Genomic DNA, 27,372 nt, shown 5'->3' with positions numbered 1-27,372 from the left:
GTGAGGCTGGACCACCGCGAGCTGCGTGTGGAGACCCGTCTTTGTAGCAGCGGACCGGAGTGTTTCACCGTTTAGGTTCACAAATATTAATGTTGCCTTACGCAGACGTGCATCGTTTGTTCACAAAGTCCCAGCTTATTATTAGTCCCTCTCGCCCACGTGCACATTCGCTATAGGCCTACTACCGGTATACTAAATTACTATAAGTATGACTTCCATTGGATTGTTGGCTGAACAGAATACAGTAGCTAATAGTTAAAGCAACAATGGGAAACAGTTGTTAATATCGTGAATGTTTGCTAGAAAATGGCCTACCTCATGCATAACGGCATTTCCTATAGCGGCCATAAGGTGCAGTTGGGCATTATTAAATTATTTCAATGCAATGAAACATCTGCAGTGATACTTTTTTTGTTTACGTCTCTATTGTCTTGCGTTATTTACCCGTTGGGCCCCAGATTATGTAGCAACATATGACATTTAATTTCGTCTTAATTACTGAAACTTGATGGTCATATTTGTAAAGGATTGAACTGAGTGCAATATTTAATATGGTGACGTTGCCAACTACAGCAATACCCCCCTTTGCCTCACACACAAGATACAACAAATGCTGCATAAGGCACGATATTGCGGGTCCGAAACATGGAAATATTATTTGCTATACAATTACCACATGAGATCTGAAGTGTTTGATGAATGCAGTCTGACCTTTGATGTGGAAATGCTCAAACGGTTTCACAGAAGGCCATGCAATCAATAGTCGTAGTATGAAGGGACTCGTGAATGAACAGGTGTATTAATTGGCTTTCAGCATATACTCATCATGTACATACTCATATGTTACATTAATATGACAGTCTTACACCTGTATTACCAACTAATGTCATAAAGGTACACATTAACGGGAAATGTGTACGCTTACAATATGCAAACAAAAAAGCAGCTTGACGCAACCTCCCAGGGAAACTGTTTAAAAGAAGAAGTGACGAATGGTGTGCAGTCAGTGTGCACTTGAAAGTTGCACGGTCAGTTATGCCATCACGCCGACGTCCTCATCGGATGTGACAGCCAGGCCCCTCGTGGCATATGGCGCAAATGGGGCCAGTCAGCCCAAGCTGCCTGCAAGCACCCGGACAAAAAGATCCCAGTGGGACGCTAAGTGCGTGTAACGTCCTTACACCTCTCGCCGCTCCCCCTGCGGCCTCCTCCTCCACGCCCGAGGCCGTTGTCTTTGAAGCTAGGGGCCCCGCCGTCGAGTCATTTGGTGGGAAATTGCGCCATCTTCTGGCAGCCAAGGTAACACGTCCTAAGTGTTGGGACGGATCCACCTCCGCGTCAGGAACACATTGTACTTGGAGGGATCAGTTAAGATGTGTTTTTTGTGTGTTTTTTAAAAACTGGATACAGTCACAGTTGGAGCGAGATGCATGCTGGGAGATGAGGGGAGGGAGCATTGGGTGGTGGTTGGTGATCCGAATACAGCAGTACAGTACGTTTGGTGATTTCATTTAAAACGTTTTAAAAAAAAGTTATTTGTATTATTTGCCTAAGATTTTTGTGGATTAAATATTGATAAATGAAAAAACGTTTTGCCTTGCATCAAATCTATGTATTTAATGTTTACTTTTCGGGACAAGTATAGACCATTAACCAATATACCAATGCCTCATTATGTATAGCCTAAGTACATTTATAATGCCTTTCCTTTATGAAAATACACAAACTCAAAATAAATACCAAAACACAAACAATGATATACAATTATGACTCAATGACAAGCACACGATTAATCATGACTGCATTTTGCTCGCCAGCAATGCAAAGAGCAAAATGCCTCATAAAAGTTACACTTGGAAGTGAATGATCAATATTTAATCTGCTTTAAACCAACTAAACAGACAACAATGATTTTAAAAGGCCAAATTTACCAATAATAATGTGCAACATTATTTACTTCTTTCATTTATGCTGTTTAACATTTTGGGTTTTTATAGTTTGCTATTGGTATTGCAAAGAGACACAAATGTATGAATAATTAATCATTGTATTCTTCGTCCCAAATTGATAAATTACAATACATTAGTCTACATCATCACATTTTACAGATGTGTTTTTTTTTCATTTGAATAACAGATTAGAACACATGTTATCCTTTGTATTGGTTTAGATTATATTCATCTTGTTGATTGAAACAGTAATATATTAACAGGTTTTAAAACATGGCAGTTTTAAAACCATTGAGAAGTAAATGGGGGCATGAAACAGGCTTTCTTCATTGCTTAGTCCGACAAAGTCAGAGCTATACATTTTGTACCTGCACTTAATATTACCAATCCAATGTATGCATGCCAGTCAGTGGGATCCAGTGGATTCTGTCTGTTATTTAAAAAAAACCACATCTCCAAGTTAATCATGTTCACTGTAAAGTTGTTTAATTTTTAAAGATGGCAAATGTATTATTGGTCTGTTTATTTCACAGGGACAAAACAGATGAACATTGTTACGTAGGACAAGTAATGGCATGTATCTATAAATAGATACATCCAGGATTTTAAAACTGGGCCTTTTCATTGGCCTCTGATCCATTATCGTTTATGCATGTGCATAAAGTAAAATATGTATTTAAACTTGTCGAAACGTCTTCTGGGTGTTTTTTCATCACTAGGTGGCAGTTGTGTTTAAAAGTTGGGAGCTAGATGAGCACATGAATGTTGCTCATGAAATAGTGCTTTTTCAAATTTACCACACTGGGGTGTTTCACTATTTCCGTCTTCTTCTTCTTTTGTTTTTTTACATAGTGATCCAGCCCATATACACGTCATAAACTCACATGCTTTTCAAAACACCTCCTCCATGGTAACATGGTAAGACAAATTAAATTGCCCAGAGATTTGGCAAGATGTGCAAATCAAGTATTTCATTCAGCTTTATAGAAACCATCTTTGTTAACAAAGCGTTCCAGGAGACTTTTTTTTCCTCAACCTTTGGCTGTCCCACTTGTCCACTACTTCAAAGTATGTACATGTCTGTCTGCAGTATACTGTCATGGGAGTCATGTGAAATAATTGAACATACTTTTAAAGGTGTTCGTTAGCGTTATTAGTAACACTTGTGCTTTAAACAGTCAACATGTCTGCTGGGAAAAAAGACTTGTGACAGATGTGTAGTGTGTAGTTTGTAATGCTGCGGTCGAAGTTGGTTGTGTGACTGTTACAAAATAAAGGCGCTGACAACATCTCAACATCGGTTGATTATTTGCATCTAGACAGGCAAAGACAGTGAGTTTAATTTAATCCAAGTGGTGACTGGATACGGGCACTGAAATGATGTAGAAAGAAGGACTTGAATAATTTCCACATTTTGTCCATTTTTATGATTTTGCCAGCAGCCTTTTTTTCATTTTTTTTCCAATCAAGAATCCAACCAAAGTCCCTTGTTAAAAAGGGCCCCATTTATCTCCTGCGGTTACACATTAGCAGCTTCTCGGTTCAGAGAGGTTGAAGAGGTTGAACACTCTGTTAACACACAAGGGCAATGTTTGATCCTCACACCAATCAGTATGCCAACACTGCAGTGCCAAGAAAGTGTGAGTTTAGATTCTTCACAATGAAGGAGTCTGTTTATCGTCATACTGGCGTTGTGTCTGTTATTACTCGTCGGCAGCAGAACAATATCCAGTTTCCGGCAGCTTAAAGAGGGTCAGCTGGCGGGGAGGCAGCTGGAAGACTGTTTCCTGAAGTATTTATGACAACAAAAAAGTTTGAAGCGGAGGCTGCCATGGTTTCACACACCGCAATGGCAAAGGGTGCGGCCCGAAACTCAACACGAACGCGTCCTCCTTCCCCCTCACTGGACAGGGCAGCTGTGAGCAGCCCCTGAAGAGATAGCTGTATGGCTGCAAAGGGACTCATCCTCCTCATTGTTGAACAGGAAGTAGGCCAGAGTGCTTCAAGACGACGGGTCAGTGATGTTTGTCTGGCGAAGCTCCGGACATCAACGTTGTTACTTTCCTGTCAATCCCTACTACCCTAGCAACAAGGGAACCAGTCAAAATGGTATCCTCCGATTATTACATACCTGAAAAACAGACAGATGTCTGCAAAAAGCTATGCCTCAACCTAACTTTATTTAATATAATGTTATTCTATTTTTCCATTCAACACTTGGTCTTTATATATTTTATGTCTCATTCTTTATCAACTGTCCATCTTCTTCTAACCAAGTCTGTGGTGGTTGTCCCCATGAACCTATGTTGCATTTGGACAACAATCCTGTCCAAAGGCAGTGGGCTGATATCTAAATTAACCATTGTGCTCGCTTATTTTTCATCAAATATTTTGTTTCTTTTTGGCATGTAGAAACGTTTTCCTTTGACACAAACTTAACTTTCACATTTGTTGAAGGTGACAAAATACAGAAATGAGTATACAGCATTTTTATTACACCAAATAAGGTCACACTTAATGTTCATGCTGCACGGGCTAGAAATGACAATCGGTTCAAAATCATGCTCAAAAGCAGTTTCTTATGAAAAGTAATGCAGTTTCAAACTGAGAAAAAAGTGGGTTGCTTTTAGGAGTGCATTTCAACTGCAAACAAACAAGTGAAGAGGATAGATTATTATAGGACGTGGTTGGATGAGGGAGGAGCTGAGAAGTAAAAGATTGCATAAAAACAATGTGAAAAAGGGAAGAAAACGTAATTCATATTATACACTTATATTTAATTTACATGAATGGGTTTTCATTATTTCATTCATGTAAAATGATACTCAGGTGAGCTCGTGGACCCGCCCCCGGAGGACCGAGCGCTCTGATTGGCTGATTCGAACAGCGATGCCCACAACAGCAGAGAGCGTGAGTAACTCCCGACGACTGGAGTACCAACTCAAGGTTTCCACAAGGAGAGACAAAAAGGCTTTAAATGAACACAGACACAGCTCAGACTTTCCGCTTGAAAACTCCACGACCTTCATCGTTGCTGGTAAGTCTCACACTTTTGCTTCATCTTCACGGAAATAAACGGGTTAAGTTTGTTCAAAAAGTCCAGCAAGTTTTTTTTCCTCCTGTTTCTCCCCAAAATCCGTGAGGGAGCCTCGTGGAAGCTTCTCGCATAAAATGCCGAAAATACCGTTATTTTGTTTTACAAGTGCAGTGTGTTTTTAAACTAATGAGCACCGTGCAATACGGATACTTGTCTTGGCAAGCTGCCAGGAATATTTGAAGCATAATGAACCTTCAGTAGGATTTATTTGTATATATCTATTTAGCTAAAACGTCTTCTACGCAGCTAGGTTAGCTCGCAAGTCTCCTCAGGGACGCCCACGTCACTTTCGGCTGAAGGCGCTCGTGATGTTTGTGACTCGCATGTTAAATCCACGATGCGCGAGCCACAATCCCATTTAAACGACGAGGCTGCAGTCTAAACTCACTGTCCTTCACCGAGTCCACTGTGGTCCTTCATGACAGTTCATTCACACTGACGGGTCTGAGCCTGTTGCTGTGGACTGTGTGAAACAACCGACACGCGCACGTTTGTCCTTGATTGGCAGGTGGGAATAAATGCTGGGTCAGCAGTTTAGAGGTGCAGATGTCTCATCGTCGATGTTTGGCTGCAGTGGCTGATCATGGGATTAAGTGAATGTTGTGTTTGTGGTGAGTTCATGACGGAGAGGGAGGAATGAAATCAAAGCACACAGACACACACACACACACACACACAGACACAGCTTTACCCTGCTGGGGTTCCCTATTGTGTCGGGACAATACAGAGGGAAACATTAAAATGAAGTCTCCTTCATTGTGACAGTCCAGGTTTCCTGTCGGAGGAAAGGGGATGAAGCCAATGCTCTGCAGGTGCTTCCTGCAAAGAGGGGGTTACACCAGGGGATTGACATTCACACTGGCCATGCATGCACCTCAGACACCGGTGTGGAGTTCATGGAGAAGATGTGTATTTTTGTCCCCACAACAGCAGCATTTCTGTTCATGGCCTTGTTATTTTAGCTTGAATTATGCTTTCGCTTTATTTGTTTTTGTAGGAATCGCAGAATAAGTAGGAGATGTAGTGTTGTCGGGGGTCTTGAATCAGACTGATTGCGATTATGGCTTTGAATTAATATGTCCACATCCAGTGACACGCCCTTGTTTATTGGAAGTTGCTTTTACACCACTACACAGAACGTGACAACAACGTTGTCTCCACACTTATGTAACTAATCAGCACACCGTCCAATATTTTCCACTATTGATCCCAACACCAATCGGCGGTCGAGAAGGCCGACGTATGCTGGCTTCCCCTGCTCAGCTGTTCAGAAACCCACCAGCATCGAGTGATTGATTAGTTGGCTGCTAACTTGGTTATTGGTATTTGCCGAAGTATATTCTGCTGTCTGTCTGTACTCCAACCTTCTGTTTTTCTAGTGAACACTGTCCAGAGAAACTCTGACTCCCTGTGAGTTTTGTGACTTTTCTTGTTGGTTTAGTTAATTTATCTGCGAGCTAACATTAAAAGCTGCACCAATTGATATTTTTATGTTGAAAAATGGAAACAAACACTGCTTGTAATGTGAAAGCTGTCCCCAGGTGGAAGTTGATGGTCAGACCTTTCAAACAGTCATTTGGAGATGCAACGTACAGTATATAAACTAACCTAGTACAGCTATAATTTAATAATTTGTCGGAGCCCATTATAAAGATCCTGCGGGTGCATTCATTCATTTAAACTTGACCAGGTTGACTGTTTTTTGTTTGATTCCGGGCAGGAAGTGTTCACTAAAAGTATCCGATAAAGGAGCATCTTTTAGAGTCCATGTCACGTTTGCTTACTGGAGGTCATCGTGACGATGTTTGTCCTCCAGACTGAACAACGATCTCTCACCAGATCACTGGAAATACAGTACGGCCCTCTGTTTCAGAACAAGCTGTCACTGCTTAGCTCTCAATGAATGAGTAGCAGCCCCAATTCCAATTTATCTTCATAACCACCATCTGCTTGATCTTTGGCATCAGGCCTCGTGGGTCGGGCCTGCCAGGGCTCCCGAAGGAAGTTCAGGCCGAGGCGAGTGCACGCACACACACCAGGATGAGACAAAGAAGGCTTAATGAGTTAAAAATGCACATATGGGCGGCGATGCTGCGTGTATGGACACAATGGAGATGATAATGACATCTTGGATTACCCCTCATTTATTTAGGGTACAGCTTACAGAAAGGGAACAGTCGGGGGGGTGTGTGTGTGTGTGTATGTAAACAGGGTTTTGTTATTCTGTAGGTGCACGCATGCAGCGTGTAGATGCTGTAAATGGTTGCACAGTAGAGCATAGAAATAGCCATAGAAACATTTCTATGATGTAAGATAATTGATTAATCAGTATATTGGGTTCTAATGTGGTTACAGGATTTTTAAGTTTTTAGAACTAAAATCCTCATCGTGGGTGGGGGGGGGCTGGAAAATGTATTGGTTGATTTTGAGTAGAATTTCCTGACATTAAAATTGTAAATTTAGTTTGAATTAGAATGTAATGCTTTAACTTCACTTTTATATGGGTTGTGATTTAGAGACCGACTGCTGTCCCTTTTTTTTTTTTCAAGCCTACCCCCCTCCCACTCTAGGAACAATCACTAGGATTATTATGTGACAAACAAACATGGCTCATTAGGCTAAGTGTGACGACCCCCTTGACCTCTCAGGTCTCCTTGGCCTGACCTCCTGTGACGAGATGGGAAGGGGAGACAGGGCTGTTTAGACTCCAGAGGCTTATCTAAACTGACCCTGATGAATCTTGTTACATGGCTGGATGTTGTAGATCTCAGTTTGTGGATAACAAATCCCTGATGATTGGTAGAACTAATGAAGACTAACATAATTTGGTCACATCCTGTGTGAATTGTTATCAGTAAAACTAATGTTGAGAATGAAAGCGCAGCCTGTACTCTTGTAGGTTTAAGGTAGTAGACGTCCAGTATGCTTTAAATCTGAATGTCCCTGCGACCGTTTGTTCCCTCCTGGTACTCCTATTTATAAACAGTTTCACGTCCCGGTGCATTCAAAAGAACACGTGATCCACAGTTCATTATGGGATGAACATCAGTTGCAATGCTTTTGAAAATAACAGCTGAGGAAAGAGCAACGGTCAGGTTGGTGTGCTAGTGAGATCAGTATTTCCAACTACTGCCCTGCTTGATGTCTGCGCTGCGACTAAAGCTATGATGTCATTGCAGTTAGTTGGCCTTTTGTGAGTGAGTGTGTGTGTTTGTGTTTGAGGTCAGCAGAAATGGCAGCGAGTGGGCATCTTGCCAGGCCTGCTGCAGCTAAAGGATGCTTTGCCTGCCTGTGTTGGACTCTGCTGATTGACTCAACCGACTGAATGCTGACATCATGCGTGTTGGGGGTGACTGTGGAAATGGAAAGTTTAAAACTGTAGGTTCATGCTTTGCAGTTGGCAGAGACTGGTGCCATGGTGGTTGGTAAACGGACAAGTTGTGGTTTGACTGTAGCTCCGTGTCGTAATGTTTTCAGACCGTTGGGAACATCCAAACGTGGATTACTGGGACACAGTGACACACTCAAGCCAAGGCCGGCCTCTGCTTGTTTTAAGCAAACCAGTGCATATGATGTGTCACCTGACTGCATAACACAGCCGCCATTAATTAATTCATGTTTTTATAATCGGCAAAAATGTTATTGGGCGTCGCCTCGTGAAGCGCCTGTTAACCGTTGGAGTCACCGTTTGGACATCCTCTTCTGTGGCGGCCAAGAGTGTGACATATTCTCCATGGCTACATACCGTAAAGATGTGATTGGCTCAAGACATCCTTTTGAAAAGCAACCCACGTTTTTAAAGGGGTTACATACATGTCTGATTGTATCTTCCGTTTGACCCGAGGAAAATCTTGTGGCGGCTCACATGCAAGCTGATGGTCCCTTTTGTATCCGATCTGGAATCAGCTTGCGTCTGTTCCTTTACTGGCCTTTATGGAAGGCAAAGCAGGGAGCCTGATCCTGACCAGTGAGGGGCTTTGAAGTCTCGGTGATGACCCGGTGGCGTGTACTGAGCTGTGGATTAGCATCACACAAATCAAAATGGGATTGGCAGGTGGCTCCCACTCAATCAAGTCTTTAAGATGGACTTTACTTACTTGTCTTACCTCTAAGGAAAAGACCTCTCCAACAAGGACAAGAAGAAAGGAAAACCATGATGAGCAAGCTTGTACAGGCCCTAGGGGACTGAACTGCTTTGGAAAGTAAATTTTCATTAAAGATGTTGTCCTCAGTTTGACAACAGGCCTTTGACGTATATTTACTTTTTCATTCTCCTCAACTGAATGGAATTCCCTCTCGAAGCCGGGCCCCTTCTATAATGAAAAGGGGTGAAGGCGGGGCTCCAAATGAAACGATCCACCGACAGGGTAATTAAGTCCAGACACAAAGGGCTCAGCAGGATGGAGTTTAATAGAGGAGGAGTTGGTATTCTCTGGGGGGGAGTTTGGCCCAGCAGAACCCTTGTGGACTGCAGGGAAGTGGGAAGGGGACAGGAGGTTCACTGGCCCGCAGCCACTTCACACCACGGGTACTGGCTACACAAAGGTATTACTCATCCGTTTCTGTCTGCTCAAGTTATCAAAGAAAATGCCTAAAAATAGGGCACTTCAAGTGAAGCCCACTGACCGCTTAAGACTCCATCACGTGTAGAGTGGTGTACATTAGAGCCAATTTCCCCTTTCTTAAAAAGTTGTTTTGGAGTTCTTTAAGGTGGGCTGCAAGCAAAAGCTTACAGGTCAAATTAGTCATGAGAAACTTTCATATAGAAATGTTTCTCTATCTTAAAGTCCCTTTTGGTGTACTATCCTCCAGGCCCAGAGCTACCGGTTGGATAAACAGAGGAGGGAAAGCTGCACGGAGCACACGTTATCTGTAACCTATTCTTTAATTATGCTAATTTATATGGTAGATTAAATAAAATAATTTTGTTCCTAAACGGATCTCAAAACAACACCTCAAAGACCACTCGTGGTTCTTAAAAGTGCACATGGCAGACTTTGGTTTTAATTTTTTGCTCATCATGTTTCCCCTGACAAGTGCACAGTACCGTGTACTGGAAAATCAAAAGGTCATCAGCGCCTGAACATTCTACTTTTAACTCATTACATAATGCATCCACTTTTTTTCATTTTTCTTTCATTTCTGCACGGGTGCTCGCATGCACCGCCGGAGCACCGCAGGGCTGCATGCGTGTGCCACGTGCTGTGTGTTGTGACGACGGAGTGCGCGGAGGTGGAAGCAACTCCGCTGTCTGGAATAGCGCTGATCCTCTTAACTGATTACTAGCTGCGACCAGAGAGAGAGGGGCGACCTGCGTGGGCAGCATGCAGACAGATGTCTCACCCCCACCCTCAGCAAAACACACGCACCATCTATGTTTAGGTCGGGCTACAGCGAAGCTCGCACAAGATCCCTTTCCTTTGACAGACTCAGTCTATTATATTGCTCATTTGTACAAGAGCAAGGGCAATTCCTTTCATTTATTCAGTGGATTATGTATGGAGCACTTTAAGGAGAAAACGGGCTTCTTAATGAGGAAAGTTAGCTAAATTAGTTGGGACACATTGTTTATATTGATGCATCCCTTCGAATCAAATTTGTGCAAGATGTGTTTGAAAAATCTCTTGTGGGTGCACAAAGACAAATTGACACAGTGGTCATTAAATTCTTAATTTTCTGTTTGTTCGTGACTGTGTTGGAGCTCTGCAGGTCTGGTACCACATCAACTTTGAAATTGAATTGCCAATAATGGAAATGCAGCTACGATTATCTGAATATTGCACAACTAATCTGCAGTTTCTTTACGTGTAACACTTTTTAAATGTTTTTTGTTTTACAAACATCTGTAAACATCATCTGAAGTTGATTCTTAAAAGCAATGTTCCTTGTCCTGAGGAGATAAAACGCACAAAAAAGCTTTTTATTTGGCTCATAATGAGAAAAACAGGTTGGTCAACCCAAACCTGACCATCTTTTGTGTACTAGTTTTCTGTGCCTCATTGACTCAGTTAAACCCAACGTGTCTTCAGAAGTACAGGAAAGGCTGTGCACCGGAACAAATGCCAATGTTTGAGCAAACTGAACGGGGAATTGGAGTTCTGCTTTCTCAGACCGGCCTGAAAAATGATATAACAGCTACATAGAAATCTAAGAGCGTAGTCTGAAAAGCCAAGACTCCTGGAAGCAAACATATTGTTTGCTGACAGAAGCAGGGAGGTGACGAATGAAACTGAACAGTCGGATAGATGGCAGAAGAGTGTGGGCACTGTCGGACGTCGTTTTCTCCCGGCAACCGTTTGGGGAATGTGCGTGGTCGTGCTCCGTGTCCCGGTGTCGCGCCCTGCCCTTTGCAGCGTGCAGCTCCCAAGTTCACCATTATAAAACATGTTTTGTCTTCTCCCTTTTTTTCCCTTTTTTTTGGCTCCGATTCTCTCGTCCTCCTCTGTACTTGACATTTGACTGTGTGGGTGACTTTGGTCCCTGGAGGGAGTCACGCTCTCAGGCTCTGCCGGGGCCCGGGATCCACACAACTGGAGTCCAGAGCCAATGCGTTGCCCTTTTTGTCCTGTGTTGTTCAGAGGGAGCTTTCTTGCACGTCAGCGTGCTGAAAAGAAGCAGAGCCATTCTGGATTGTTTCCCCTCCTTTTGAAATCCTAAATGTCGGCAGTCGGACAGTGTTTCTGGATATTCCGCTTTGGGGCATCGAGGACATTCCTTCAAAAGCTGACCCTTTCTGAATCCTCTCCGGCTCGTTCTAGATGCCACAAATCAAGCTTGATCAGTCAATAGCCCCGTTTCCATTCAATTGTCAAGCGAATTTCAAGAGATTATTGAAATGCGGATTGGGCGCGTTTCCATCAACTGTTTTGGAGCAAATTAACTGCTCCTGCGTAGTTTGGTTAGAAGTTTTCGCTGTAGGCTACCCTTGGCCGTAGTCCACCGGTGAATTGCTTTCTAACCAGCCTAGATTTAAAAAATTGACAGATCTTTAGGAATATGTTTTCCAATAATAAAAAAACACCAGGCAAGCGTTGAAACTAGTTATTTGCGGAAGTTTTGCAGATTTCTGCTGTATCATTACATCTTTTTTAATGTTCTCTTGAATTTCAGATTCTGAGACTGCGATCACCCAGTGCATGTTGTCGTTTAATTTCTTCATTTGTGTAGTTGGAAGAATTTGCCTATTTTCATGTTTGTGATTATTCAGTCTTGTGCGTAATTCGGTGCCCACGGACACTTGATCTCAGCCAATCGGCACTGTTGTCAGAACAGCTGCGGAAAACCAACATCTGGGCGTCCGAGTTGAGTGTGTGTGACGTCATTTGCGCTCTTCAGAGTTCGCTCTCTAAGGAGAAATAAAACGTGCTAATGTTCCACATGGACGTGCAGGTGTCCTCTCTCTTGATGCTCGTCAACCACCACCAAGCAACGGAGAGACAAGCTCATTGGTTTTCCTGCTTCCCACCCCAAACTTTCTGCTGAGTGCTGGTTTTGGGAGGTTAGGGGAAAGTGTACTGGTGGGACTAGAGGGAGGTGGGGGATGAAAAGGGAGTGGAGGTAACCCAACCCCCCACTACCCCTCACCTCCATCTCATCCACTACCCCTCACCTCTATATCAGTGTGTGTGTGTGTGGCTAAGAAAACAATGGAGGCTTTGTACAAGGGTCCAGCCGTGACAGGAGAGGGGGTGGGGGGCCAGGGCTTAGCCAAGCGTAGCCACTTCATTAGTCAGGGCTCTCTGTTTGCACCTCCTCCTCCCCATCCATCCTCCCTCCCTGTCATTCTCTCGCTGCCTCTCCTTCGCGGCTCACTCGCGGAGCCACATAGAAGAGAGACGCTCTGGCAGGACAGCACCGAGCGCAGGGTTTTATTTTTTGACTCCGCATTGACGAGGATGTGCTTCTGAGTCTGATCACAGTTGTTCGGCGGAGCTACATCGCTTGCCAACCGTACCGCTTTTTGTTTGTCCTGAGGTAAGTTGTCTTTCGTCGTCGTCCCGTGCTCGGCCGCTGACTTGCATCTTCTCTGCCCCGAGCTGCAGCTTCGGTGTCGGATGACGGCACGCAGCACTCTCAGGCAGGATGAACAGAGGTGTTCTTAATGGTTCTTAGGTGTTTCTAGGATGCAGGAGTTTATTATTTGTTTATTTATTTTTTAGCTTCTCATGTAAATGTCATCACTCTGCACGTGATGACATGAGTGGAAAACAACGTGCGGCTCGAAGTTTTACAAACCCGTCTTGGTGTACATTGCCGGGTTTATATGAGGTGATGTTTGTGTGTCTGCAGAAACTGGGGGGATGGGGGGGGGGGGGGGGGGGGGACTATTGCCTCAGCTGTGTTGGCCAAATTATCAGTGTTATTAGGATCTACTTGCATGTGATTGCTTTCTCCCCCCACCCGCCGCCTCTCTTTGTCAAACGTACACCCTTGGGGATAGTTGCGCTTCGGGGTAATCCTTCACATCCTGTGTGGGGAAAGGGCAGAGAGGAGCATTGAGACTAACCTCATCACTTTCTCGTGAGAGTCAGATCCTCTAAAGCTCACTGCGAGTCATAAAAAAAACAAAAAAACATCCCGGCTGGTTTTTATTCGCAGCATCCCGAGTGCTCGTTTGCAGCTTCTATCAATGTTCAACTGTCCGTTATGATGTTCTTTATTACACTCCTCGGGCCATGGCAGCTACATGCTATTCAACTTTTTCATTCGATCACCAGGACACCTTGCAAATTTAAAATTGACTGTCTTGTAAATTAGATGACACACATGACAGTGAATATAGGAAGACTGTAATGTTTGTCGTCTTTCCTGATGGCTAAGGCTTTTTGCAGAGGGATCACTGACAGTGAAGGTGCACCGTAGGTGGAAGAGCCACAAGAACTGCACTATACTAGATGGGATAAGCGCAGTATGTCCCGTATGGAGCTTAAAGGTCATTGGGCCTCATGCAAGAACCCCTTGTAACAACCCATTTGTGCTTAAGCGGCTGGTACAAAGGATTTAGGATAACTTGCCGCATTCGCTAATTTTCACATATTTTAAATGTTATGCTAATTCTTCCTTCTAATGACCATTCATGTATGCACAGGTGCCATTTGTTATGTTTATTGCTAGTCATTTACAATTAACTGAATTTTGCAACTCCCGGGCGTCACTGCTCCATAAGAAATAGTTCTAGTATGTAGTAAATCCCCCGTTTCCTCCTACGTTTGGCCTTTTAGAATAAGCTCAGCAGCTCATCGTATCATGGCTCCACTTGACTCACAGACACAAAGGTGGTATCAGTCTTCTTGTCAAACTCTAGGCGAGGATGTTTCTACAAACATGCCAAACTGTTTCTGGCCATCTCAACCTGCCCGTTCACACTCTGAACTGAATCAGATGTACATCATACCTTATTGATCCGATCTCTTTTTGACCCAAGTCTCTGTCTTATCTCTCCACAGAATGAAGAAGTGAATCATCGGTGATCACAGTCATGGCTGTCCAGACTGGCATTCAGGTAGGCTCATCGCCGTCTAGATTGGATTAGGTGCTCTTTGATTGGCCAAGTGGGGACATTTAGTCATTTTTAAGTCCCTTGTGGATAGGGGTCCAGGGTTGGGATGAGAGTAAGAAATAGTCACATGGTTCAAGTTTCAACACATCAGTGGATTAGTTTCAAATCTCTACTGCAGTAGGGCTGAACCTGACCTTAATACTTTCTTTGGGTCGATTAGTGCCATTCTTGGTGTCCAGGCAGTGAGTCGCCAAACAGTGTGCCGCATTTGGGCAAAGGGTCTGTGCTGTAGTTATTCAGGTTAAATAAAGAAGTGCAGCCATCTGTCTTCCACTCAACAACTGTGGCGAGCCCACCTGTGTCGCCGTCTTGTTGTCTTGACGCTCCACTACTCAGCCCCCGAGGAGTTCCTCCGCACATTTTTTTAGGGGGAGTGGGTGGAATGTTGAACCCTATTTTTATTTTTTTATTTTCCCCACTTTCCCTCCCAGCAACGAAATTTCAGCCATCCCAAAACTTTAAAACAACAAACGTATCGTGTTACAGATTTGTCACATGGCAAGCACTACGTTACGAACGGTTTCTCTCTCTGTCATCTAGATTGGAATAGTTCTGGAGCTCCCCGCCCTGGATATGTTAAAATATGTATCCCAGTGCTGCACACACAACCGGTAGCAGGAAACGCCTCAGACGACGTGTTGCCGAGGCTGTGAAATCGTTGATGCTCGAACTTCAGTTGCACCAAAAGTGTTTTGTTGTTAGTTGGAGGGTTGTTTGCCAGTACATAGTTCGATTGTTTGTATACTGCCTTCCATTTCCCCAACAACCTTGTTACTCGAAAACGTTGGTCAGAATAGTTTAACATTTAAACGAATGAGCCTTCAAGGACAGTTCTTGGTTGTTTTCAAGAACGAGACTCAAGGATGAGCTGATTTAAAAAATGTGCTGGTCAAAGGTCATTGTGACCATAACTCAATTTCACACAAACCTCCAGTATGATAAAGTGGTGACGTTTTGGATAGAAAACCACAGTAGGTGGTTTATATTTGGCGTCTCTATAAAGGCCACTGAGCAAATGCAATAAAATAGTTTCTTGATTGTCCGTTGTGGTGCCGACATGTTTCGGTAATGCGTGCGCAGTTGCGCAAAACGGGAAAATGAATCTAGAACACGGCGGATGGTATTGGGTGTAATCGAAGGCCCCCTGTGAGGGTATCGATCCATCGCCGGCTGCAGAGACCGTGATCCCGCAGCTCGGAGCTTCACTGCCCATGTAGAGCACCGTCACATCGGATAACTGGTCACACTCGACTGCTCTGTCAAACCAAACCGCCCTGGGTTTGGTTGTGATCCTCGCAAGGTCAAAAGGCAACATCCAGGCCATGGGAAGTCTAAGTCAAAAAAAGATTGAGAAACGGTAGTATTTATTTTGATTAAAATGTAACTTCTAGTTCAAGTTGTCGCTGAACATCTGACAACACTACAGTGAGAAAAGAACAGTGAAGTTTTTCATTTTCTCCCCGCTTGCTTACGGGCTTTCTATACATGAGTCATTGACGCGTGATGTGGAGAAAAGGTTTTTGTAATAATATGAACAGATGAAGCATTCATGAGAGCAGCTCATGTAATGATAACCAGAGAAGATCATGAGAAAAGATCATGAACGTGTGCATTTTTATCTTTCAATTTCACCGGATTTACTTAATTTTTCTGGAGTTCATTGCGACTTTTCCCTTGGACATTCCTGCTCTTGGCTATTGTTTCGGCCAGCTCCGTCATATCTTGGTATAAGTGGCTCAGGTTAAGAGCATCAGAGAAACCCCTCTCACGTAAATGGGAACATACAGGCCTCTCGGTCCGCTACGTTTCATAGCAGTATTACCAACCCACATTCCAGAAGTAATGAAAGAAACACAGATTAACCTTCTCTATACCCGGTGCAATGCAGATTGTAGTTCACATCACTGGGCTGCTGTGAAAGCCCAACGCTCTCTGTGAACCTGCAGGCAGTCAGGTGACGGAGTGCCAGCGCGCTTCACTATCCAGGCGCCTTTTACGTAACTCCTGATCGCTACACTACGCTGCTTTATTTTCTAATTAGCTCACGTGGAGAAAGACACATATGTTGTTGTGAACCTAAAGTGCGCCACAGGGAAGCTTGCCCTTCTGAACCGTTGTGTGTTGTGCGTGTGTGTGTGTGTGTGTGTAGAGAGATTTCGCCTCATCCCTTTTTTGAAGTGCGGTAACCTTTTTGCAGTCTGGTATTTTTCCCCCTTTTTTTATCTGCGTGCTCCAGTCCTCCGCCCTCAATCACCCTTTTGGGTTCAAAGGTCACCCTGAAGAGGAAAAAACTAACAACTTTTCTCAGGGCAATGGCATCGCTTTTAAAAAGCTTTTGTTTGCATGTCCCCAATCCTAACAGTGACGGAGGGCCTTGATGGCTAAATGTTTCACCAGACAATCAAATTACTCATAGAATTAATCAAATTAGGGAAATGGGTGAAAGTTGGATGTTAAAGAGGCATGAAGTTCATTTTACAAAGAGTACTACTTCTTCTTTACAAAGCAACATCTTCACAAAGTCAAACAAACAAACAAACACCCTTATGTCACCAGGGTTATGTTGGCTTGGGCCTGAGGAAAGTCTGCGTCATAAACTGAAGTAAGGGGTTAGGAAGGAGTGGTCATTTAGGGGATGTTAGAACTTCTGATGCCTCGATTTTAATACTGAGTGTTTTTTTTCTTTTAGAATAAAAGATCCCCTCATTAGGTGGAAAAGGTTGAGCTTTATAGCCAAATGTGAACTTGTCCTGATGAATTGAGACTTATTGTTACTCTAATTAGTCCTAATCTTTTCTACTTAGCATTGTGAGATTTAGTCCTGTAGTTGCATCCCTGGTTAAGCAACGGTTTTAAACATTCCGTATCCAAAAGCTGGTCCAAAGCTTCATTAAAGCTACAACACACACACACACACACACACCATCAGCACTTCATCCCTGTATAATAGCCTCTCTGTTGGACTGGCCAGAAGTTTCCTGTTTGTAGGCTGAACAAAACACGATGAACTCAAGGCCCCAACAAGACCGGGCCCTTGTTTTAATCACAATAACCCATTCACTGCAGCGTTATTGCTCGACAACATGTGACGGACACGAAGATTACAGGCTGTATCTCAAAACGGATGTCAACAGAATGGAGGGGGTGGGTCGGGGTGTAGTCCAGAAGTGAGTTATGTAATGTCTGGACATGTCTTCATAGTACACATCTGCCGCTAGTTTCTAGATTGCCCCTCCTGTTGCCTGGGAACACTTAAAAAGTTAAGACAAAACAACATGGGACATTTTGTTGATGTCAATAACATCATGCGGTTTCTGAGGAAAAGAAACTTTGTTGTTCTATATCTATATATCTATCTATATAGTCATTTCAACATTATGCACAATATGTCCTCTTTTTGTCTTAATATAATTTATTAGACATATTTAGGGAAGACTTGGTGAAGTCTTGTCGGTGTCAAAGACGGAGCAGAGTGGAAGTACGACAGAGACACAGACAGAGAGAGAGAGAGAAGGAAACGGAAACGGAATGGAGGGGTAGAGATGGATATGATGGGACACCCGTGACCAGTGGCTCGCTTTAGGCACCGATCCCGGGACTGAACCAGTGGCAGACACCCATTTGAGCAGTCAAGTGCAAAGGCATTCAATCGTCTCTGTTCTGCCTTTGGATTTGCAGCAAATAAAAGGATTGGGCTGTCTTTCTGTGCGCGATAAAAGACGTTCAAAAAATAAATAATAATAATTTGGTTGGAGCTGAGGTTGTGGTTTTTACTCAGAGCGTGGTGCGAACAAAGTATTTGACGGCATCCATGGCGTGTCCTCTCTGCACGGACGCGTCACTCACGGTCCTCTGGTGTCGTCACAGAGCAAGGGTTGCATGGTAACTAGAGTATGATGATGTGTTGGCCGTGGAGAACCGGCTAACCTACATCCAGGGTTAAAGCGCCGTCCGTGATAAGGCGTTTCTTCTGTAGAGTGTGTCGAGGACATGCCCAGACCCATCTCCCCATAAAGAGAGAGAGAATTGGTTCTGCGTTTTGCTTTAAAAGGGTAATGCTGCATAAGATCATAAAACTGACTGGATCAGATGAGTGAGACATTATTCTGTTTGTGTTTCTAACCCTTTAAGTCATACGAGGAGGCCATGCGGACCGTATTGATTTGATCATTTCTGAGGTCCTCGATTTTTTTTTAAAATTTGCATCCGTAAATGGTTCGTAATCTTCCGTCCTGTGCTTCCTCTCGTCTGCAGGTGTGGTTCGGCGAGAAGTTCGATGCCCCGCTGCTGAGCCCGAGGAGCCCCAGGAGCCCTCGCAGCCCGTTGGCACAGCAACACGGCCCCGGTCTCACAGACGTCTTCCAGTATGACCAGTGGCTGGCAGTGCGACACAAAGCCACCCTGGTGCCCATGCAGGAGGATCTGGCCATCTGGCTCAGTGGCATGCTGGGTAAGCGCTGCGTGCCGACTACAGCTTTTAGTGGTTTTATTCTCATTGTGTTTTCCCCCTCCTGTATGTTGTTTTAACATCTTTCAGGGAAAACAGGTGTTCATTGTTTTTCTTGTGTAGTGTTACAGATGCATAAAAAACGAGTAGATTTGTCCAAACCTGTACATATGCAGGCCACTAACAGTGGTTGCCTTGCTGGCAACCAGGCATTTGGTTGCTGAAACTGAAAATATGCCATTTCTACTCTCCTCATAATTTGAGTAATTAAGATACTGTACATGTTGTACAGCTCAAAGATGGCAGGATAAAAAAGCCACAAATCCTTTGATTTTGCCTTCAGCGTCACCTGTTTTTTATTTGTCAGTTTAATGAATTTTCATTAAGTCAAACTTTTCACCCCCAGTCAAAGAACTCTGAAACGGATGCGACGAGAGTAAACTCAACCAACGCACATACAGCAATGTCTGGTTCCAGTTCTTAAATACCAGGGATGCAACAAATACTTTGTATATTTATTTTGGGGTGCACGTTTTGCCGTTCCCAATGTTTCATATTTAAAAGAAGTCAAAGTGTTGGCTTCTCAAAATGATTGCCAAAGACAACCTGGCAACCCACACTGTTAAGTCCTGATATGTGAATCAACACTGGGCAGCTGCATGCTGACAGCTTCCCCCTCCTGGCTAGGAAAAGTACCGACGCTCAGTCGACTCCCATGTAATTGGATTTAGATGCTGCCATTTCCAACAACAGAAACGGGGAGTGGAACAAAATCCCTTATTTCATCCTTTGCTACTATTATACTGACATCTATTGTCCCTTACAATGCAGCAGTGAGGAAACTGAAGCTGACTGGAAACTGACTCCATTGTTGACGAGTAAAACTGTTTTTTTCTCCTGAGGAATGTGGGCAGGTAGCGAACGCTCAGCATGAGCTATTGGTACGGTGACCGCGATGGCCTGTGTCTCTTTCAGGCTTTTTAAAACCCGATCTGGTTGTTGGATCCCATGTGGCCGGATGCTGCAGAAACGGGTGGCGTGCAGCGGATAGCGTTTCAGGCCTCGGGGCCTGGCTGTTGTAGTGTGGAGAAAATACACTTTTGTTGAGCAATCTTTTGTCACTTAGCATTTTCCTTTTTGGATTTTGTTCCCAATGTGAATTAATTTCCCACGGCCTTTTGTTGAGTTTCCTAGGGCGGTGATTTACAACAAGGGGTCGTGGGAGCTCCATAAGAGAAGTGCGTAGGGGAGTCCTGTGTTGAAAAGCAACTGACACTGTGCTGTCTTTCTGTGACCAGACACTAGAGGGGGTAAAGAAGAATTTTGTATTAAATCCAGGCTGTAATTATTTTGTACTGGAGATTTAGTTTGGAGCCACAAAACAAGACACATCTCATCTTTTTATTAAGTGCTCTTGTAGATGACAAAAGTGAAGATGATTTGCATTGCACTGCAACTTTTTAATCGTCCCCCTCTCCACTTTTCCAGGCGAGGAGGTGAGAGCAGAGTTCTTCATGGAGGAGCTGAACAACGGCGTGAAGCTGTGCCAGCTCATCGGTGTGCTGCAGACGAAGATCGCCCAGAGCTGCCCCTCCGAGCTCTGCAAGGTGAGGCAGACGGCAGCTGGGGGGGGTCAAACCTCTTGACTCAAACCTCTTGACTCAATTAGTTTGCAGTGCAGTTAGCAGCACACGTGAGAATCCCGATGCCTTTAATCTAAACGTCTCGTGGTGATGTCCCTCGCAGCTGTTCTCCACGAGGAAGATCGCGTGCAAGCGGGACGCCTCTCCAGGGTCTTTCTTCGCTCGAGACAACACCGCCAACTTCCTGGCCTGGTGCCGCCACGTCGGCGTGGAGGAGACCTACCTGTTTGAGTCGGAGGGCCTCGGTAAGAGCGGCAGCAGATCTCGCCGAAGCTATCGACTTCCTTCCTCCATTCTCCTTTCTGTGTGTGATTCTGATTCACATGCACAATACCTCTTCTTTGTCAGGAAGCAGATGTTGAGGAGTCATGTTTTTTCAAATGAACTTTTTCTACTGAAACTCTTTTGTTACCCTTCCCCCTTTTCTCTCATTCATGTACAGCAGGCTTAACTTTGTTAAAATGAAGCCGTGTCTCACAGGTCAATGTGAGGACATTGTTTGTTTAGTACGACCTGACAACCCGTTCCTGGTCATGTAGATGCAAATCTCATAACCCACAGTAACTTATTTACTTCTGGTGCTCTGGCATTGATTATCACAACCCTACCTCTTGAATAACCAGATTAAAAGAAAAAAGTGCTGCAAAGTCGAAGGAATCAAAGTATAAGTTTTGTATATCCAAGTAACAGAAGAATCGGACATCGACTGGTATATCTTTTACTCCAGTGGTTCCGTCTGTCTACCACCAGCCGAGTTATGCTCTAAAACCTTGGAATTGGTATGATGATCAGTTCCCCCACTGTTTACCTATTGGTCTCAAGCTTTTCTTTCTTCTTGTTGAGTCCAAGAGGGTTTTAAAATCCAGCCAAAAGGAAGTTGAGACCAAGTAAATAATAAATAAATAAGAGACGCCATGTGCAGTCCAATGCAAGTGCAGACAATCCTTTAAGGAGTTCTTTTAATTATTTACTCGGATGATGACTTGATCCGTTCAATAAGAACACCAGCTAACATGAATATAGTTGACTCCTATTAACAGTTGACCTGCTATTGTGGAGGATGTTAGCAGCGTGAAGCAGACTAGACTGCGGCTGTAAGCCCCTTTGCAGAGCTCTGTTGTTTAAGCCTCACTTCTTAATGGTTTAATAGGATTGTGGAAACCAATTCCCCCGAGTACTCAGCATGGGGCATCACTTCATTTCAAATAATGGCTCTCCAAAAAAACGGAAAGAATTAAAATATTAAAGGAAAGCCGTACGTCTGCTGTGATTATACTATAAACTTTAGTTGAATGACTTCAAGTTGCGGCCCTAAAGCTCTGTCCTCTTCTGGATGAATCACCCGACGAGCCCTCGGGAATAACTAACTTTATCTTACATGCTCACACTGTCCCGATTCTCGATTGTGGCACGTGAATCCTTTTCACCACAACTAAGCCGAGATGGCAGCTGCTTCTACACATTATCTTACCGTAAACTGTTGTCTTCTGCCTCAGTGCTGCACAAGGAGCCTCGCCAAGTCTGTCTCTGCCTCCTGGAGATCGGCCGCATCGTCTCCAAGTGAGTGTTTGAACGCAGAAGGAGAAGCACAGGTGCCAAAGGTAGACGCCATTCACTCTGCTGTGTGTCTCTCAGGTACGGCGTGGAGCCTCCTGTGCTGGTGAAGCTGGAGAAGGAGATCGAGCTGGAGGAGACTCTGCTGATGACGGAGGAGCCGGCTGCGGCCGTGAAAACCTTCAGCGTGTGCTGCCAGCACGGCGGCCTCTACCAGTCCGGGGTGAGTTCTGACAGAAGCTAAACACCGGACTGTTTTCTTTTTTTAAACAATACCCGTTTCCAACTAGCAGGAGAGCGGCCTTCCTCGTCTCAACCTGGTTAATATCATTGCCACCAAACGCTTGCATTATTGGCGAGCTGTCGCACGACGAGGTTCGGAAACCAGCGTCGAAGGGTCCCCACAGCTGATAACATTAGCATCACGTCGGCAGCCCATGTGCGACCCATTTAAGGCCGCCATATTGGTGCCCCACGGGGTATGACACATCACAGCTTGACCACGTGCCGCTCAGACCGGCCAGCCACCGTGACTCACTCGCACACAACCTCGAGTAGCACAGGGAGGAACTGTTCATGTTCAGGCTAAAAATAGTTTCAGTCATTCAAGTGGAAGGCGGTTTGGATAAAAGCAATACATCGAGTTCTTTGATCCCAGATGCATATTTCAAGTATCAGTTTGTGAGCTGCAGCTTGGAGCAAATGCTGCCAGTGTGTCTTCGTGCCCTCTTGGGAGACGTGTTTTTAAACATTCGTTTTTAAATTAGACGCGTAACTGGATCATTGCTAACTGATGTATGCAGCAAAAAAACGAGAGAACCTAAAATGTTTGCTTTGTTTTCCAGCCATCTGTAAAAAAAAAAAATATTCATATCACATGTTTACAAAGAGATTCCAGGATCAGCCAACATGGCCGCCTTATGAGCCTCTTGTGTCCCTTGTAGGAGCACGGCATGGACGACCCACCCTGCAACTGTGCCAACCGAGTCTCCATTGAGTACCTGTCTGAGGGACGATACAGACTGGGAGACAAGACCCTCTTTATTCGGGTGAGTGCACTCTTCGGCTCACTTCACGTCAGGAATCCAGATCATTTAGTCAGTCGCTGAGTTGTTGAGCTTTTGAAATGCATATGAGGGTTTAATATTGTGTTACTGAGAAATAAGGTTTATCTATTTTGGCAGTAAATTCAGAATCCAGTTCCATCCAGAAAATACAAGAAAGGGAGATCAACATTGCATCCAAAAGCTACAATGGTCAATTTGTGTAATACAAAAAGCAGAAGCACATTATCACTGATGGTAATGTATAATACAGGGGGCGGCAACCTCTTACTGTTGTACGAAAGGAAGTGTGATCTCTGGCAGAGGTGCAGGAGTCTTCACCACATCCCTGGAAGCTCGTTACTCGGTAGTGGCAGATTGCGTTGGACGATTGCATACTAATTACTCTGCTGTCCGGCGTGCCAAGCCTCAGGACAGACTCGTTTATAGATCCGCAGCTGCTATTTTGGGAAGGAATGAGTCACTGTAGATTTTTTTTTTTTGGACTGCCTACAAAGATCAACCAAATGTTTATTTGAGTGGGAAACGTGTTTACCAGCTAATTTATTTCCCCACACAGATGCTTCATGGGAAACACGTGATGGTGCGCGTCGGTGGCGGCTGGGACACCCTGCGAGGCTTCCTGATGAAGTACGACCCTCTGCGAGTGCTGCAGTTCACCACTCTGGAGCAGAAGATCCTGGCCTTTCAGAAAGGCCCCCCCGGCCTGGGAGGTCACCACGGCAATGCGGCTCCACCCCCTCCTCCCGACATGGACCCCCTGGCCGCAGTCAACGACCTCATCTCCTCCTCATCCTCCTCTTCCTCGTCCACCTCGTCGTCATCTTCCTCCTCCGGCTCGGCCTGTAAGCCGGCGTCTGTGACCGCCGCGGGTTGCTCGTACGGCGCCTCCCCGGCCTGCACGCCCACGTTGCACAGGAAAGGCGCTGCCTCGGCGCCTAAGAAGAATCTGCCCAGGAAGCCCACCCAACTGCCCCTGTCCATCACCACCACCAAAGCTTGCTCCTCTCTGCCCTCCAAACAGCCCCCCAGCATAGGGGGTCAGGGTGCGCAGGTCCCTCGCAGAGCTCTGACTCCATGCTCGGTTCTATTGCCTGCACGTGCAGATCCAAGCCCCGCCTCCAAACTGAAGCTCAGACCATCACCGCGTGGCCCCGCCTCTCATCCCAGGAGCCCCGTCTGCCCCGAGCCGTCTTCCAAATGCCCCAAGCCCTCCAGCCCCTGCACCTCTCCCATCGCGGCCTCTGTTCCTCGCCCTGTCACCGCACCAGCACGGGGCCCCACCACAAAAGATGCCCGGCCCCCATCGAGTGCCAGCCAGCGCTCACGCCTCCTTGCTCAGCGGCGTCCGGGCTCCCCGGCCTCGCGCCTCCGTCTAGAGGCTGCCAGGCGGGTGCGGACAGCCACAAGAGGTGCAGTGACGCCAACTCCCCAAACCCGGACCCCCACCCCCAGTTCACGGACGGCCTCCCCGGTGCCGCCAAAGCCTACCTGCTCCCTGCCGAAGAGCAAAGAGGTTGCAGCCAAAGCAAAGGGACCGGCCCCTCTCTGCGGCGCAGCTGCCCCTCCACGTGGAACCGCTGCTGTCCCCGGACGGGTCCCAGGAGGCAACACAGGCCCTTCTCCCACCAGCAAAGCCAATCAGAAAGCAACAGCCACAGCACAGAGGGTGGGGCGAAAGCAAGCAGCCACCACCAACCCCATCAACGGGAGGTCAACTGTCAAACCTGATGCGGCTCCGGGACCGGCCCCGGCCCCGAAGAAAACCGGCTCTAACGGCAAGGCTGCAAAGACCGAGCCCAGCGTCCTCAAGAAGATCCAGCAACACAAGGGCAAAAGCGAGGACCCTTATTTTGAAATGAACAGTCGCAGGAGACCGAGGACGTAACTCCGGTCTCTGAGGACTTCGCCAAAGCTTCTTGTCACAAAGCAGCACTTGTTGGAACTTTGACTCACTAATCCTCCTCAAAAAGCTTCTAATTTTCGACCATTATTTTGTCTTCAAATGTATTTTTGTTGTTTTTTGTATGTTATTTAACAGCCTTTTTTAAATATATTTTTAGGTGTCATGTATGTCTTCTCTCTGTGGTGATTGAATGGTCTTTTTGATTGAGCGGTCAGGTGACCTGGTCAACACTAAAACTTGCACAACGTTTACACTCTTTTGTGTTCGCTGAACAAAGGATTTAACTTTATAGCTAACATTAACCTCAAAGCTTATTTTTAGCTCAATACATCATCACAGGTTACAGCCATGGTTTAGTAAAAGGCATATAGGTGAACATCTGCAGGTGAACGGATCAGTTTTTATTAGTGGGAAAGCAGGTCCCGAGGCCCGTTTTCTCCAATAAGCTACCAAAGTTATGAGATGTCTGTTTGTCAGTGACAAAACCGGAACACAAATCATGGTTTCTGGTGATTTCTTTGCTCCCCATTGTGAACATACTTTCCACTGGTGGATATTCGGACGTAATACTTAATATGTTTGTATATGTGATATCTAGGTGGGAGGTTCGTCTCCATGGCGCCGGACAAGGCGTCATCAGAACGGCCCTTCCTGTCGTGTGCCTTCATCAGAAATGTCTCGTTTCTGAGCGGCATTAGAATGTATTAGATGCGGGGGTGGGGGGGTTGATGTTTTTTACTGATGAAAGTTGCACATTGTGTACCAGCACTCATGACTCAGAGAAAAGCCTGAGTCGCAGATGAACTACTGATCAAACGCCTCTTTTCTTTTGCACAGAAAACACTCCACAATCTGTGTTTTTATATGATTTCTAATGTTTGTGTGTACAAATCTAGTTTTCTATGTGGTGTTTGTTTATGTCATCAGTGAGGCTTTTTTTTTTCTTTTTTTTTTCCCTTGTTTGGCACTTTACAGGAACCGCCATGTTTGTCAGAATTTGAATGTTGATTCTGTCGATATGTCTCTTGTTCCGGCTACCTTTAGTCGTTTTGATTAATAAATGGGCGTGTTTTAAAGACCATCTCCAGTATGTTGCATGTGTCTTATTGAACACGTTATCGTAGTAAAAGAAGTCGAAGGAGCAAAAATGAACTCAACCCTTCGGCGGAGAGCCGGCACAACCAAACGTGCCGCCGAAGGAGGAGGAGAGGTACCGGAACCGGTAAGACGGTTTTTATTGTAAACCCGGGGGAAACAAGAGTAGAACTGTTCCAGGGGTTGTGTCGATAAAACATGACGTCATTAAATAAATGAAAATCATGTTAAGAGTTTTTAAGCCTCGCAGGTTGGTGGAGTGAAATGTAGTTGCTCATTTTGTTTGAATAAAAGTTGATATAAAATGTATCCGGATGATGTATTGAGAAAGTTACTCGTTAGTCAAAGACGGATAAACATCAGTAACTTTATTAAAAGACCTTCTGAATTGTTTATACATTTGAGTCCAGGGAACCCACAAGGTTTCCTAAACAAATCACCTGTGATTGTGCCCCCAGTGGTCATAAAGAACACTACACCGGGGTTCCGGTTAGTTTGGGTGGTTGAATGTTGTGATTTTCGTTGGATGATGGAAGCTGAGAGGAATAAATGTACTCTTTTAAACATAAATGCAAACCACACAAGCCAACCTTCTTTTTATTCATCCTCGTGATAAATAACAAAAGAAACAACCTAATTATTATTATTACTATTTTATTTTTCTAAAAGGCAAACGGAACAGTCAGCAGTATGGGGTCAGCTCGGTCTCAATTGCAAATGCACACAGAGAGACTCACAAATGCAAACACAAAGATTCACAAATGCACACAGACCAATTTACAAATATGTTTGATTTACAAATGAACACAGAAGGATTTACAAATAAATTAGATTCACAAACCTTCCATTGCACACATAAATTACTATGTATATAAATGTAAAAGAAAAAACACAAATACATTTCTATGTGAATTCTTATATTTGTTTGTGGATTTGTATGTATTTTTGTCAATCGCACTGTATTTGTTTGGATTGCTTCACGTGTGTGTGTGGATTTATGAGACTCCCCTGCCATGGCTAGATTCTCAAATGCGTTTTTTTTTTTTTTTTCAACATGC

General features: G+C 44.7%; 1 protein-coding gene across 3 annotated transcripts; it reads left to right on the top strand.

Moving 5' to 3' along the window:
* Nucleotides 1-16: 16 nt before the first annotated feature.
* On the top strand, nucleotides 17-26,299 carry gas2l3 (growth arrest-specific 2 like 3). Of its 3 annotated transcripts, none has more exons than XM_034526608.1 (10): nucleotides 17-1,299; nucleotides 4,779-4,986; nucleotides 14,493-14,548; nucleotides 18,860-19,055; nucleotides 20,541-20,659; nucleotides 20,799-20,940; nucleotides 22,192-22,255; nucleotides 22,331-22,472; nucleotides 23,194-23,298; nucleotides 23,873-26,299. In XM_034526608.1, the coding sequence occupies exons 3-10, from the start codon at nucleotides 14,525-14,527 to the stop codon at nucleotides 25,199-25,201; spliced, it is 2,121 nt and encodes a 706-aa protein (XP_034382499.1). In that variant the 5' UTR covers nucleotides 17-1,299; nucleotides 4,779-4,986; nucleotides 14,493-14,524; the 3' UTR covers nucleotides 25,202-26,299. The 3 variants fall into 3 exon arrangements, with proteins under 3 accessions (XP_034382499.1, XP_034382498.1, XP_034382500.1); XM_034526607.1 differs by lacking the exon at nucleotides 17-1,299 and adding an exon at nucleotides 2,728-3,017; XM_034526609.1 differs by lacking the exons at nucleotides 17-1,299; nucleotides 4,779-4,986; nucleotides 14,493-14,548; nucleotides 18,860-19,055 and adding an exon at nucleotides 19,360-20,362 and having other exon boundaries at nucleotides 23,873-26,290.
* Nucleotides 26,300-27,372: the final 1,073 nt, after the last annotated feature.

The sequence above is a fragment of the Cyclopterus lumpus genome, chromosome 23 (assembly GCF_009769545.1).
Source record: "Cyclopterus lumpus isolate fCycLum1 chromosome 23, fCycLum1.pri, whole genome shotgun sequence".
NCBI classification, from domain to species: Eukaryota; Metazoa; Chordata; class Actinopteri; order Perciformes; family Cyclopteridae; genus Cyclopterus; species Cyclopterus lumpus.
The sequence above is the reverse complement of the archived record's forward strand: the minus strand, read 5'-3'. Positions and strand labels throughout refer to the sequence as shown.

Coding starts and splice junctions, on each gene's coding strand:
- gas2l3 (XM_034526608.1), top strand. CDS start 14,525: ATGGCTGTCCAGACTGGCATTCAG. Junction 20,660..20,798: donor GCCCCTCCGAGCTCTGCAAG/GTGAGGCAGACG, acceptor TGTCCCTCGCAG/CTGTTCTCCACGAGGAAGAT. Junction 22,473..23,193: donor GCGGCCTCTACCAGTCCGGG/GTGAGTTCTGAC, acceptor TGTCCCTTGTAG/GAGCACGGCATGGACGACCC.